At 35.0% G+C, this 15,170-nt stretch overlaps 1 protein-coding gene across 3 annotated transcripts in view; it reads left to right on the top strand.

Annotated features, from left to right (window-relative positions):
• klhl29 (kelch like family member 29) overlaps positions 1–15,170 on the top strand; it is a 281,635-nt gene that overhangs the window by 181,354 nt on the left and 85,111 nt on the right. For all 3 annotated transcript variants that reach the window (XM_079888807.1, XM_079888806.1, XM_079888808.1), the window contains one exon: positions 13,033–13,171. In XM_079888807.1, coding sequence (XP_079744933.1) covers positions 13,033–13,171 — 139 coding nt within the window. The remainder of the gene's footprint in view (positions 1–13,032; positions 13,172–15,170) is intronic.

Below are 15,170 nucleotides of genomic sequence, written 5' to 3'. Positions count from 1 at the left end.
TCCCATGTTCATTTAATCCTCTCAGTAAACGTGTCGACGCGTTCACTTGGATTTTTCCTCAGCAGAAATATTGACACTGTGATAAAAGAAATAAATATGATTTCCATCCTGAGTATATAATCCACGTTATGACATATATGATTTCCTCATGAAACTGCATAACAGGAGTGATCCGGGTTTGAAATAGACTGCAGTGTATTAGCGATGAATCTCGCAGTAACAGGAGCAGATGCTGCACACAGAGCGTCAATGACGCGTGCATTTCTCCACTAATGAGAATGCACATAATTAGGGATCGAGAAACAAAGGCGAGCGAATGCAGAATAATGCAAGTACGAATCACACACTCGCATATAAACATGCATGTAGACTTCAATCTGTCATCTCACAGTTTAGTAGCTCAACTACTGATCTCAGAAAAGCTTTGCATGATGGGTGCAATCGCTGGAAATCGCTCTTAATCACTCAAGCTGTGTTCAGAAAACGAATAGCACGGACTCTAGATGTGCTAAAATACATATCGAATGCTTTATTGCTGAAATATTTCCACAGTGAGTGCAGTGATTGTTTTGTGCTTTTGTTACCAAATTGTACCATCGTTTGTAAGACGATCCATAATTGCCATCACTGGCGTTTCATTAGGAGTGTGGCTACGGTGAACAAGTTCACATAACAACTGCGCTCCGGCATATTTTTGTTGTGGCTTCTCCTGTTTCTGTGTAATGTACAGTCCCTGGGGTTAAACCAGAGTTTCAGCGGCTAGAGAGAAATGACTCTCCATGCAAAGACCCGGCCCACTAAAGCTCAGCGTTTTCCTGCTATTATCATTGCCCAATTTAAATGCATCTGTTGAAATAAGGCAAAGCATAGGTGTAAAATATGCTTGCTTTGACACATTTTATGATGCAGAAGCTGAAGTCAGCACTATGTTTGTCAAAGTGAGCTCTATGATGTGTAACCGTACATGAAATGAAAGGCAACGATGTGCAGATTCCCAATACTGGCTAAAGCGTAATAAAATAACTCATGTAGTAAATGGACATGATGGTGTGACGGATTTAGATGAATTCTCCAGATTCCTACATCTTTTATGGCACAATTGGTTTGCTTCTGCTTTATTCAGATCAAGTGTCTTGAGTCATAATGAATTATTAAACATATCTATTCTTGTGGTCATCACTATTAGCAGATACTGTTAATTAAAAGACGTGATCTGGTTCCCATCTGAACATTTTTGCTCACTGCTAATATTACAAATACTTTGTTATCTGAGACGTGTTGGTGTATGCGCTCACACACACACACACACACACACACAATTTCAATATTTGAGTCTGACTCATACAACACAGTGCAGGGAATATAGAATATATTCAGTATATTTGTAATATCATGTGGTGAGCCTGAGGGTTTTGAAAAGGTCATAGTTTGTTGAGCATTTCTCCGTTAGAATACTAATCTAATATCTTATAATATCTTATATAAAAAAAAAATTATTATAATTTTTTTTTTTTTTTTTTTTTTCCCAGGAGCTCTATTGTTGCATAGCAATAAGATTAGAAGTAATTAGAAGCGCATTGATTTGTGTGATAACTCGTTGCGGTGATCTCTAAAGCAGGTTTTGTTTGGGCCAGACCCAGGGGTCGTCAGTAAATGATTTCAGAGCACAATACCAACACGCGTTATTCTCTGAGAGTTAATGGAGTTGAAGCTAAGAATGAAGATTATTATATCAGTGCCACCTGCTGAAATAGCTGAGTGAGGGCTCAAGCATTTTATATCTAGAAAATAAAATGTGTGTGTATTTGTGTGTATATATATAACGTCTTACATACATTATATACATTTCAACCATGAAATCACATGATCAGCATTTATTTTTTGTAACAATGTAAAAATATTAACTTTATGTCTTTTACTGCAGGATTTTGTTATTGTTGGTAATGTTTTTTAAGACATGGTGTTAAGTTAAAAAGGTTCCTAATTGTGTTTGTTTTGAAGTCTCCTACAATACTTGTACATGCATCCAAGGTCAAAAACACTTTCATTTTCTCATTATACACACTGCAGCATCACCTCATTTCTCAAAGAGTCTGTTCCCAGTTTGTTGGAAGATTCGGTCTCTCCAAACCCCTCCTTTCCAAGAGCTTACTCTGCTCTGATTGGTCAGACGACCCAGTCTGTTGTGATTGGTCGACCGCTTACAGGGCATGTCGGAAATGAAACTCCTCTTGCCATATTTTCATTTCAGCTCTGGAGGCTTCCTCTGTGCTTGAAAACGGTGATATGAACGTTGGTGTCAGTTTTACCAGATCAGTTCCAGCGTGCGTTCTCATCATTTTGAAGTGGATGCAAAGTGGATTTGCATTGCTAAAAAAACAGCATCTTCTCGACATGTCGACACACAAACTAAACCAGGGGTGCCCAATCCTGCTCCTGCCGATCGACTGTCCTGCACAGTCTCCAACCCTAATCAAACACACCTGAAGCAACCAATTAAGGCCTTCAGGGTCACTTGAAAATGAAAGGCAGGTGTGTTTGATTGGGGTTGGAGATGAACTGAGCAGGACAGTCGATCGGCAGGTTTAGTTCAGGCACCCCTGAACTAAACTCTTCCAGTCTCGGCTACAACTACAGTTTTTGAGGGTCAAAGTAAACGTTCACAGCAGCCAATGAAGACTGTAAGCTTATGAACATTTATTACATTGATATGTTGGTATTATTTAACATTGGTAAGTGAAACTCGTTTCAGAATCGGTTATTTTTTTTAGGAGACAATACATTTATTTATTGTAAACTTTAATCTTTAAAAATTTGCAGACCATTTTCATTCACAACCATCTATAATACACGAAAGGTAATATTAAAAAAGCATAATATTTAATTGAATAAAATAATTGACAGCCTTATCGTTTTGACGTACATGATGTGACATTAAACACATTTATAACAGCATAGTGTACATATTGACTTGACTTAAACATTATTTATTAAATTTCGAATTAATTCTCGGGTAAAAATAGGATTTTGTTTTTACATTTACTTGTCTCCATGAACCGTTTCTGGAAATTGAAATGAATTGAAGCTGATGTTTTGGCAAGAATGCCATTTAATCCTTTCATTTTTTATTTATTTTTTTACTCTCATTTAAACTGCCATTTCTGATATAATGTGCCAAGTACACCAGAAACCAAGTGGTTTCTTTCCAAGCAAAATGTGTTGGAGTATATTGTTTTGTTAATTACAGGGGAAGGAAAAAAGGATAGAGGGGAAATTTGCATACTCCTGCTGCTTTGCTCTGAACTGAGAGACACAAACATATTCAACACTGAACCTAAAGACCAGCCCATCAAATATAATTTAACACTTTAAATGGATCTTGGTCTCTGTGTGTATTTGCACATCGGTAAGTTGTGGCCATGTGCTGAAAATAATTGCTTATTCCATGAGCTAATTGCTGCGATTAATTCAGTTAATGAGTTCCTGAATTAGTCAGATAAATGCGTTTGCGTGTGTTCGAGTGTGTTCGAGTGTGTGTGCGCTCTGCCTGTCAATTATGAATTTTCGTCACGATTACCCTCTCCCTCAACCTAGATGAATCTGTATTGGAACATAACGTTGCCTTGTAAACGAGTTTATTTTTAATTTACAGGGTACTCAACCAAAAGAGGGCCAAGACCACTAATGAGAAATATATGCACACTTTAAGATGTTTTATTTGGAGCAATGTCATGTCAGACATTTTCACATTAGCAAGCCAAACCATGCCTTCTCCATTAACTTACATTATTTGGATATTTTTGACGCATTATTTAGTGCATGTTTTCTTCTTGTAGGGTGTCACTCTGTTTAACTTTCCACATTTCAGTGGGATTTTTGTGGTAGAAGTTTTTTGAAAACGGGAAATATGAAACTTCATCTGTGTTGAAACATTTATCACCTGTCCAATAGGAAAGATCTAAACCTGGCCTTGATCAGCTTCTGGTGGGTTTTGGTAGAGACTTGATTTTTCGGAGTGATGGTTATGACATCTCTCGCTTTCTGTAATTTCTGTTGGACTTGTTTATGTAACATGCTAGCTTTTAAAGAACCTAAAATGTATCATAAACAAACAGAAATTGATTTTTGTTTCTTAATTCTTTTTATGTAATTTCTTATTTTTCTCATTTCTAAGGTAATCAGCATTTATTTTGGTGTATATGCATAAATACAAAATAAATGGATTTTTATATATATATATATATATATATATATATATATATGCAAAGTAGAATACCTCTGATTTTAACACTTACAAAAAATAAAAAAATCTGGAAAATGTTACCCTTCTTAATATTCTGAAAATTATTATTATTATTATTATTATTATTAAAGTGTAAATATATGATTTTAGCACTTCATAAATTAGCTGGAATTGGATTTGTAATTTTTAAAAACCTCAATTGTTTTTTCAACCGCATTCCTTTCTGTGTGTGTGTGTGTGTGTGTGTGTCTGTGTGTATACACAGATAGATATAAATATAAATGCATATAAACGCATATAAATGCCAAATAAATTAATTGTATATAAATATATATAAATCTGGTTAGTGGACAAGTCAAAAATAAATGTTACCTTTCTTAATATTATTAAAAAAAAAAAATATATATATATATATATATATATATATATATATATATATATATATATATATATATATATATATATATAAGGACTTAAAATGTTACAATTTTAAATGAAATATTCTAAATTAAACATATTAAATATTGAATTGTTAATGTTAATGTTTTTGTTAATGTTTCAGGGGACAGAACTGAACTGAAGAATCAATATGAATGAATCACTAAAGTGAATCAGTGTGTCGCCAACATGAGCCGAGAATGAAGGCTTGAGTGTTTTCGGAATATTCTGTGTGTGTTCATGTGTCTTCTGAGATCACACACACGTCTATGCATTTATCTACCCGTGACTCTTTCTGCTGCTTCAGTTGTACACTCACCACTGACTGCATTTTGTAAGAATCTATCAAGTTTAATCCAGCAGGAAAGCAAGATCAGCTTTGACAGATGGAAATAGCCCCATAAATTAGATGAATTCAAACAAGATTGCAGAACCGCTTCAAATTACCCAGAGCCTCTTGCATTTGTGGTTTCAGTAACTTTGCCATGTCAGAGATTCTTCTTGTTTTAATATAAGTTGATTAGATAATATCTGACTTAAGTATATTGAGTGCGTCTATTTATCTGTAATGACTTAATATAATAAGACTGTAAGAAATGTGGTTTAGAGTTTAGCCTGTAGTCCTGGGTTCATTTATTTTATATACTATTATGTGCATGGCTATATTTCTGGAAGTTGTCATTATTCTGAGCAGTCAGGGAATATATTTCCCATTACAGCTCTGAGTCAGATAGTATATCAGATGGTGATCTTTGAACTCGAGTGACAACCCTGCTGCTGCCACAGGAACCTTGATGGATTTTATTGGTGGCCTTTGCCTCCTCGGTGCTGTTAGCACTGGAGATTTGTTTTTGTAAGGCCGTGCATGTGTGTGTGTGTGTGTGTAGCATGAAGTGACACTGTTCTGGTCTTGGACCAGTTTTGGAGACGAGAGCAAAGACTCCTGACAGGCGTCTCCTCCTGAATGCGACGAGGCCAAGGATCATTTGTCCAGTGAGGCATCCAGCACAGATTCACTGCTTCAGTATCGGCGCTAACATGTCCCTGGATACTCGGGAGTAGTCCATTGAGCTGCGTGAATCCACTGTTCAAAGCAAGAAGAAGAAGAAAACAGCAAAAAGAAAAGTTCGCATGTAACGGTGACCTGGAAAGATTTGTGAATTTGAATTGATTCATATTTTTTATTTTCATATTTGTTTCAAATTAAATTTTACCATAAGTAAGTTAAGGGCTGTAAATGGTACATGTTGATGTAGAGCATTATGGTTAATTTAATTTTTTTTATTTTCTGTTTTTCTAATTCAATCTTACAATAAGTAAGTTAAAACTAGGGCTGTAAATGTTAATGTAGAGTATATTTGTTTTTATTTTATTTTTGTTTCATATTTTTTATTTGATGTTTTCTAATCAAATTTTTCATTAAGTAAGATAAAACTAGGGTTGTCAATTTAACGTTAATGGAGAGCATTTTTTTTTTTTTCTCATATTTTTAATTTTATATGATATATTTTTATACATTAAGTAAGTTACAACTAGGGCTGCCAATTTAGTTTGTTAATGTAGAGCATTGCTGTGTTCTTATTTTATTTTAATGGATTCATTTTTATTTCATTCTATTGTATTTATTGAGATAATGCTATTTAATGCAATTAACGATAAATGAATATAACGAAATAATTAGTTAGCATAAAGTGTATCCTCAATAAAGCAGTAAATCATATTCTACATAAAACATTTCATTTGACTGATGTTAAATTCAGAAGTAAATCACACATATATTTTCTGCAGGCTTCATCTCAATAGGGTTGTTTTGTAGTGCGTCATAAATCATACTCCCCTACCATGTAGTTGCAAATGGACTCTTCCCCAAAAGCTGTTGTTTTTTACTATCATTACTTGTAATGGTGACACACTTTGCTGGCTTCTGATTGGATGTCATTTTTTTATTATTATTCACTCCCTCAGTAGCTGCTGAAGAAATGATGCTGACGTTACGCCCTATTACACGGTGGAAGCCAGGGATAAGTGTTTACCTATCGCTCTCACATCATTTCTGTCCTCCTTACACACCCCTGCAGGGACGCTTGGATCGTTCCAGCGTATCGATATAACCAGTCAATCCGCACGTTTAGGAGCTGCCATTTTGAAAAACATGAGCTGACCAGTGAACCTTAGAATAGCTCAGCTGGAAAACTCATCTAAAGGTTGTTCTAGGGCCATTTCATGTCCATCTTTCCATTGCACTTAAATGCTTATTATACTATCTCACCCCGTTCATCTTATCCATTCATTGTAATCATGTTTCGGTTCAGTACAGTTCAATTGAATTGAATCTGGTCTTTGTTTGCGGTGCGCTGAAGGAAGGCATTGAAAAGAGTCTTTGTGTGTGTGAAAGCTGTTGCGTGTACAGTGACCTCTCTCCCGTCTCGGCCTTGCCATTAGTCAGCTCTCACATCTGACTGACAGGCTGCGCTCTCACCGCCTGAAAAGAAAGATTTCGAGGGCTCTTCTTTTAATAAAAAAGAAAAGAAAAGATGTCTGATTCTGTGGTTGGAACGGAAAGTTCTTAAAATGAACCACAGACAAAATCAATGATATCCATTTTGTAGTGGAGACATATTGAGTTGTGTATGTCTTGGTAAAATTATATATGATCAATGGTGACCTTACCGTTTCCATGCTAAATTATTTTCTGCGCTTATTATATTAGATTATGTTAATTAAAATGTGTTAGAGGAATTATTTCACTTGAAATAACACTAGACGTGTTTAATTATGTTTAAATTCAATTAATTCAGTAAAATTAAACATAAATTAATTTATGAGATCAAGAATACAACTTAGAAGTTCATTGTATAGGATGTCACTAATTCATATTTTTCTTCCGTTGCAGTTTTTATTCACATTTTGCCTTTTTAATATAATTAATTTGCTAGCAAGTCAGAAATAATTTTGCTCTTTTTAGGACACAAAAAATGGCCTAAAGACTCAAAACATGATCGGACTGAAATTAAGATGCAAGTCATTTTAAGTGAATTTGGATTTTCTTATGAAGACAGATACGTGTATAGATAAATACATAATAATACATATTATATTATATTCAATTATGATGTTTTTGTTTGCTGTTTTCTTTTGAAACTGTTGTGGTGTATTTGTCCAGGCAGTAGGGATGTTGCGGTGACGGATTTTTTCCACCGGTTAATCGGCGTGTAAAAAAACCGGTAATCCCGGTGTCACCGAGGTTGCGTGTCGGGGATTTCGGGTGGCCGAAAATGCGGACGTGCACACGTCTCAATTTACTTTCACTTTAATTAGCGGCAATTCAGTAGCATTTGTTTGAATTAATCATGGGTTAATTTATTTTATTCTTAATAAAAATACACAAAACAATAAGACACTCGCTTGTATTACACACATCTTTATTGCAAAATGAATAATAACTTAACACACCATGTAAAAACTAAACAAAGGCACTTATGAAACACCTTTAAAGTGCATTTATTAACTAAACGAACCACTGCACACATCGTGCAAGTATCAAACAAGAAATTATATTAAAAAAATCACTATTCATTAAATAAAGTGCCTGCCTTTTTCAGCAAAAAAACAAAAAAAAACAAAAAAAAAACACCGCACAACCATCGAATATGAAACGAACGAACATCAAAAACTTCGTTAAATAAGGTAGCCTACCCGAATAATCACTGGACACTTAAGTGCAAAAAAAAAAACTAATATAAAAATTAAACTCACGTTTGCATTTCTCTTTGAAACCAGATCTTCCGCCATCCTTTGCCAGTTAGCTCGCCTCACTCTCCTCAAATGATAAATGAAATCGGACACCTGCTGCTTTACTGCGGCGCTCGTTCCGCTTACGCTAAATTACGAAGGCACGTAGTCACTAACTGAATTAAGTGCTTTTACTATAGGCTAAAACTTCAACACGATGGGGACGGTGCCGGTGGTCAAGTGCTATGACCGGTAGGTGGGTTAAACACCGTGTATCACCGGTAACACCGACTATCGCAACAAGCCTACCAGGCAGTGAATGAATCACTCAGATTCTGTGTTTTTCTCCACAGTGCATTATTGGATTATTGAACGTTCTCTGTTTATTTGTGGTAAATGGACTGAGACGTGCTGATTGGCTGTTTAAGTCTGCTGAGAGGCCAATCGGGTTAGAGGTAAAACTGTCGCGGGTAATGACCTGAGAGTGAGACATGTCTGACCATGACCCTATACGTTTATGAGAGACACGCACACGTGTTTGTGTTAATGTTGTCTCTCAGGATTGTGTTTCATGCTCCATTAGTTTCCTCCACCCTTCATGACTGCCTCATGCTACAGTAAACACACACACCTACAAAACATCGACGTGTGTGCTGCACAGAGAGTTTATCTTTAGTTCAGCACTAACAAAGAAAGTAGGTTACTGTTGCACCATTTTCTGCGAGACAGACAATTATTTTCCCATTACATGCACAGCACACACTGTAATTTTCGGTGTGTGTTCAAACCATCAAATCACAAATAATCATCCGTCCATGTCCCTATCAGGTCGGGCAGAGGATCTCTCTTCCCCTGTCATGTGATGTTTGGTGCCCTGTGCTAATGATCTCTGTTCCTCACTGATCTTGACCCCGGGCCGCACCGCATAATTCGCTTTTCCATCAGTTTCTGCCGTGTCCTGCGACCTTGCAGAGGCGAACCATTGTTTACTGACAACTATAGTTCCTCCTGTGTAGCTCTTTCGCTGGTGAATTGGGTGTCGTGAGCAGCGCAGGAGATTGGAGGTGAAAGCCATGTCAGTCGACGGTGACTCACAAAGCCTTGCTGCGCGTCGTTTCCATCGCCATCACACACACTCACGTGAATATTCTATAGAAACCTGTATAATGCGAAGAACAATCAGTTACATTTTACTAAGGTTTCTTTTTATTCCAAGTTGAAAACTGCTGTCAGGTTTGGCGTAGATTAATTAGTAGAGGAATATTTGTGCAAGTTGAGCGCTGTTTTTTGCTATTGTTTGCAATAATTCATAGTATGATTATGAAATAACTATGAATCTTTGCTATTTTTCTATTTACTTAAAAAAAAAGTTAAATATTGTTTGTGTTATATATATATATATATATATATATATATATATATATATATATATATATATTTCACAAAACAATACAACACTTAATTAATGGAAAAATGACAAAGAATTTGTATGCTTTCTAGCACACAAAAATATATATTTGTAATAATTCCATTAATTAAGTGTTGTATTGTTTTATGAAATATATATATATATATATATATATACTGTATATATATATATATATATATATATATATATATATATACTGTATATATTTCACAAAACAATACAACACTTAATTAATGGAAAAATGGCAAAGAATTTGTATGCTTTCTAGCACACAAAATATATATTTGTAATAATTCCATTATGTAATATTGTACAACAAAAATAAAAAATTAGCAAAAACGTGCACACACACACACACACACACACACACACACACACACACACACACACACACACACACACACACACACACACATATATGAAATTGTTACATTTTATATTTATACCTAAATCGTCAGATAAATCCTGAGAAACTGTATTGGCAAAATATTTGTAACAATTAAAATTACATTTAGCATATATAGCCTATATATATATTGCCTATATATATATATATATATACACACACACACTCACATATTCAATATTTTACAAAACAAATTTTTTTTTGTAAAATATTTGCAAAAATGGCAAATAATTGTTTTCACACAAAAATATATACTTTTGCACACAAAAATTGATATATTCTTATGAAATATTGTAAATGATAGCAAAAACACACACACACACACACACACATATGCATTTAGAACTTAAATCGTCGGAGAAATTCAGAGAAATTGGCAAAATAATCAGAATGGCTTTATACTACGTAATGTTTTGCATGACAACTGTATTTCAGACTGTAATGATCTGTGTGCTTTTAATTGCGTTTTAGCGATTAAAATTCCATTTAGCTTATTTTTTATTTGTTTTTAAATCTATTGATTAATTCCAAATTGTAAACTACCGAGCCTGGAGTGTTGAAGCATCAGTAAATCAGCTACTTTCTCTTTAATGTCAGTGTAATTTCAGGCAGCCCTGAGATTCATTTTGTTTGGTTTTGTATTGCTGAAGTGGCCGCAGTGGCTCAAGGCTCTCTTTATTGTTCTGTGTGTGTGTGTGTGTGTGTGTGTGTGTGTGTGTGTGTGTGTGTGTGTGTGTGTGTGTGTGTGTGTGTGTGTGTGCGCGCGCTGCGTTAATGTAGTTGCTCATTTTGGTGATGTGTTTACAATGCTGTTCCATTTGCTTTAGCACTGCAGATCAAATTGATTTCTGGAATTGCACATTGTTTCTAATAATTTGATTCTGTTCTCTCTGCTGTTGGATCTTCTCAGTTGTCCTGTGATTTTAAATTCAGTTAAGTAGTTTAATGAATATTAATTATGTTATGTCTGTATATTGTAGAACATGGCTTTGTTTACTAAAAATGCTTTAAACTAAATGCTTTAAATTGATCTATCGCTCTAGAATGAACATTGAGGTAATTATCTGTATGTACAGAACACTTTCACCAGCCTTTGTTCCCTAACGATCACTATATGATGCATCTTGACTAAAATCTTGCTTCGCTTGATCAAAGAAATGGCTTTTTTGCACTGTAAAATGAACCAAGAGGCACTTTCACTCAATACGAGCTGTTATTTATAAAATATATCACAGATTTGGACCATTAGGCTGTAGAAATAAACAATCGACACTGAAATCTCCACCTTGCTGACAATGCTGAGGAAGTGGCGTGAACTAGCCGATAGTGAATCGGTTGAGAATATCAAGCTGCAATAACACTTTGCATAAAGAGTTGCGTATCGTGTGTCAAATGGGTAATATTTGTATATAATAAACCACAGCTTAAATATGTTGTAGCGGTTGTGAAAAAGAAAGCGGTCGAGCTGTAGCTGGATAAAGACACAAGATGGCTGCCGTTGTGCTGTGCTTTGACTTCAGACGCTGCAGTGTTCGGCTGTTGAACTTTCACTGGCTCCCTGTTAAAGTTACTCTGCGAGGTCCGGTTGTCAGAATCACTTTATACATCCTCATTAAACAGGGCTTGTATCCGCTTCTCGTCTCCTTGGACTTCTGCCTCGGTGTTTGTCAGACGCCTCATTTATTTACATATGCATTGAAACCTACAGTACATGTGCTGCTTGTTTTCTCTGCGCTCAAAACTGATTGTCCGTGAATCATCTCATTATTTTGGTAAACATGTCAAATAGGCAACGAGATCGGCAGAAATATTAATTTACAGTAAAATATATCACTTTATTAATGTAAATCTATGTAATCTCTTTCTTGTCAATGCAATTTTTTCCCTGCACTTTTCAAGATCAGAGAACATTTTTAAGGAATTTCATGTATTGATGAAACTGTGAATTTAAAGTATTTTTGTAAATATGTCTGCATGCTGAGGTTCGTCTCTCACTCTCTCTCTCTCTCTCTCTCTCTCTCTCTTTCTTTGAAGCTTTCTGTTTGTTTACAAGATGTTTTGCCTGTTTCACTCTTGTGAAAACTCTTGCCACCCAGTATTTGTCAATGAATATAAACTGCAATTATTTGGAGCGAAGTCTCGTACAGCTGTATTTGGAATCATGATTTAACCATTATATTCGTTTTATTTTTTAATGGTATAAGAACATTCCTTTTGGAAAATCGTGCATTCAGGACATGTAAATAAAAAATGTAATAAATTATAAAATTCAAAGAATGATCCAGTTAGGTTTTTGACGCACATTATTCAATCAATGTTGCTAGTTTTTTTTTTTTTTCTTAGTCCTAAAATATAGACAATACAGTTCTCCTACGCAGGATTGTTAAAAAAGCCACAGTACCCCAAGGAATATGATATTAAATCAATATTTCTGGCATATTTGAAATGTTTGACACACTGAGGTCAGTCAGTTCCTGACCTGAGGATTGCACAGAGAACTGAATATTTGAAATAAAGGTATTCTTATCCTCTATTAAAATTGTGAAAACTGTGTATTACTATTTTGCATCTTCTAATATGAATAATTCTGCTTGATGTTTAATGTGCATCGTTGCTTCCAATGTGTCCATAAAGTGTTGCATTCTGATTCTATGCTGATTTTGATCTACTGTATTCCACTGTGGTGATTTCTGCCACTGTCTGCTTTTGTTGTTGCATCTGTTCCCAAAAAAAATCTGAATTCTAAACGTGTTTGGCATTGTCTGTTTCTTCTTTGTTCTACAGAGATGTTGAAGGAGTTGAACCAGCAGCGCAGAGAGAAAGAGTTTACAGACCTGAAAATTATAGTTGAAGGCAAAGAATTTGAAGTCCACCAAAATGTTCTAGCTTCCTGCAGCTTGTATTTCAAGGACCTGGTGAAAAGGTTTGCCTTCCTCCCTTCCCACCAGCCGTTGATCCAATCTGTTCTTTTCATAGGACGCATTTGTGTCATTTTTTTTTTCCCTCCCTCTTTTCTCTCTTGCAGGTTTGTAGGAAGACTTTGGTTTCTATCACAGGGCCAGCAGCCATTCCCCATTTTCGCTCAAATGAATGTATCTTAAATTGGGAAAAAGGGCAATCCTTGCCTTTTTATTACCTTTTCTTCCCCTCATTATAGAGCATTTATTTCCATTTTTAAAAGCAGAGAATGTGTTCCATGACTGAGGGATCTTAAAAGAACAACAACAACAACAAAAATGACAATAGGTATTCAGATCATCCCCCCAAAAAATACCATGTTAGGCATTTTGGAAAGTGTGCTCCAAAAGCAATGTGGTATCTGTCATTTTGACTATGAGATGAGCTTTGTCAGCCATTTTATCAGCAAAGCGTATGGTCTTCATAGGGCATAAAAGTTTCCCATTCATATGTTAAACATTCACGGTGGGTGCATTGAATGCATTCAGAGTCGCAAACAATGAGAGGAGCCGAGCAACTTTCCCTTGAATGGTTACCTTCACAGGTCAGAGCCATTTACTGCCTCGCTTTTCCAAATTACACTCTTCTGCATCCATTGCCAGCTCACTTTTTGTTATTTTTATTATTAAAATATTTCTTTGGCAGCACATTTTCCAGCATTGCACTGTGTGTGTTTGCGTGCGTGTGTGTGTGTGTGTGTGTGTGTGTGTGTGTTTGTGTTGTTCATTCATTTTCAGCACATTCATCCTCTCAATGTGTTTGTTTTGAATCTCATCATCAGTGTTCAAGCTTCAAACTCCAGCCTACTCATCATTTAAAAAGCCCATGAATAATTTGAGAATCTCAAAATATTGGAGGCTTTTCTTTTCTTTTCTTTTTTGATAAACAGCAAATAGACATCGGATTGTTTTGACAGAAGACAAGCAACAGTACATTTTAAATCCATATACTGTAAAGGGTTCATTTAGTCAGCGTAGAAAGTACACTAGCATATAGATGACCTTAAAGCTAACAGACTTGAACTAAAAGTCATTCAACTTCAAGTTACTAGCAAAAACAGTCAGCTATCCATATTTTCTTCAGTAAAGCATGATTGTTTTGTGTGTGTACATATATAGCATTATACACACACACATACCACCATTCAAAAGTTTGGCGTCAGTATGATTTTATTAAATAAATTAATACTTTTATTCAGCAAGGATGCATTAAATTGATTAAAAGGGACAGTAAAGACATTTATAATATTGCAAAATATTTATATTTTAAATAAATGCTGTACTTTTGAACTTTCTATTCATCAGAGAATCCTGAAAAAAATCACAGTTTCCACAAAAATATTCATCAGCACAACTGATAATATTTAGAAATGTTTCTTGAGAAGCAAATCAGCTTATTAGAATGATTTCTGAAGGATCATGTGACACTGAAGACTGGAGTAATGATGCTGAAATTCAGCTTAGACATCACAGTAATAAATTAATTTGTTTAACTTGTTTAAACAGTTATTTTAAATTATCTTAATAAATACTTCACAATATTGCTGTTTTTTTAATGTATTTTTTGATCAAAAATTAATTTTGGAAAAGATCAATTTAAGCCTTATATTATATAACATTTTACTATATTTTTTTCACTACAGACAATGCCACACTAGTATTGAGTTACAAATCTGGGATTTTAGTTTTTCAAATGTCAGACCACATTTGATTAGCTCAGCTTGCTCGGCTATTAGACAATACAGTGTAACATACAGTAAATACAACGAGTATGCAAAATATAGCTTGTCACTACAAAAGCTGCACTTTTTATTAACATTTGTGCTACTGTCACACTATAAAAAAAATTAACAAAAAAATAATAATAGTTTGTAGCGTCATTAGTTAGTCTCCCCAGCACTCTTTATGCAGTAGTTAGTGTGAGCTTTGAGTGACTGTCCTCAGGGGCCGGTTGCATGAACCGCT

The sequence above is a fragment of the Squalius cephalus genome, assembly GCF_949319135.1.
Source record: "Squalius cephalus genome assembly, chromosome: 12".
Classification (NCBI taxonomy): Eukaryota; Metazoa; Chordata; class Actinopteri; order Cypriniformes; family Leuciscidae; genus Squalius; species Squalius cephalus.
The sequence above is the reverse complement of the archived record's forward strand: the minus strand, read 5'-3'. Positions and strand labels throughout refer to the sequence as shown.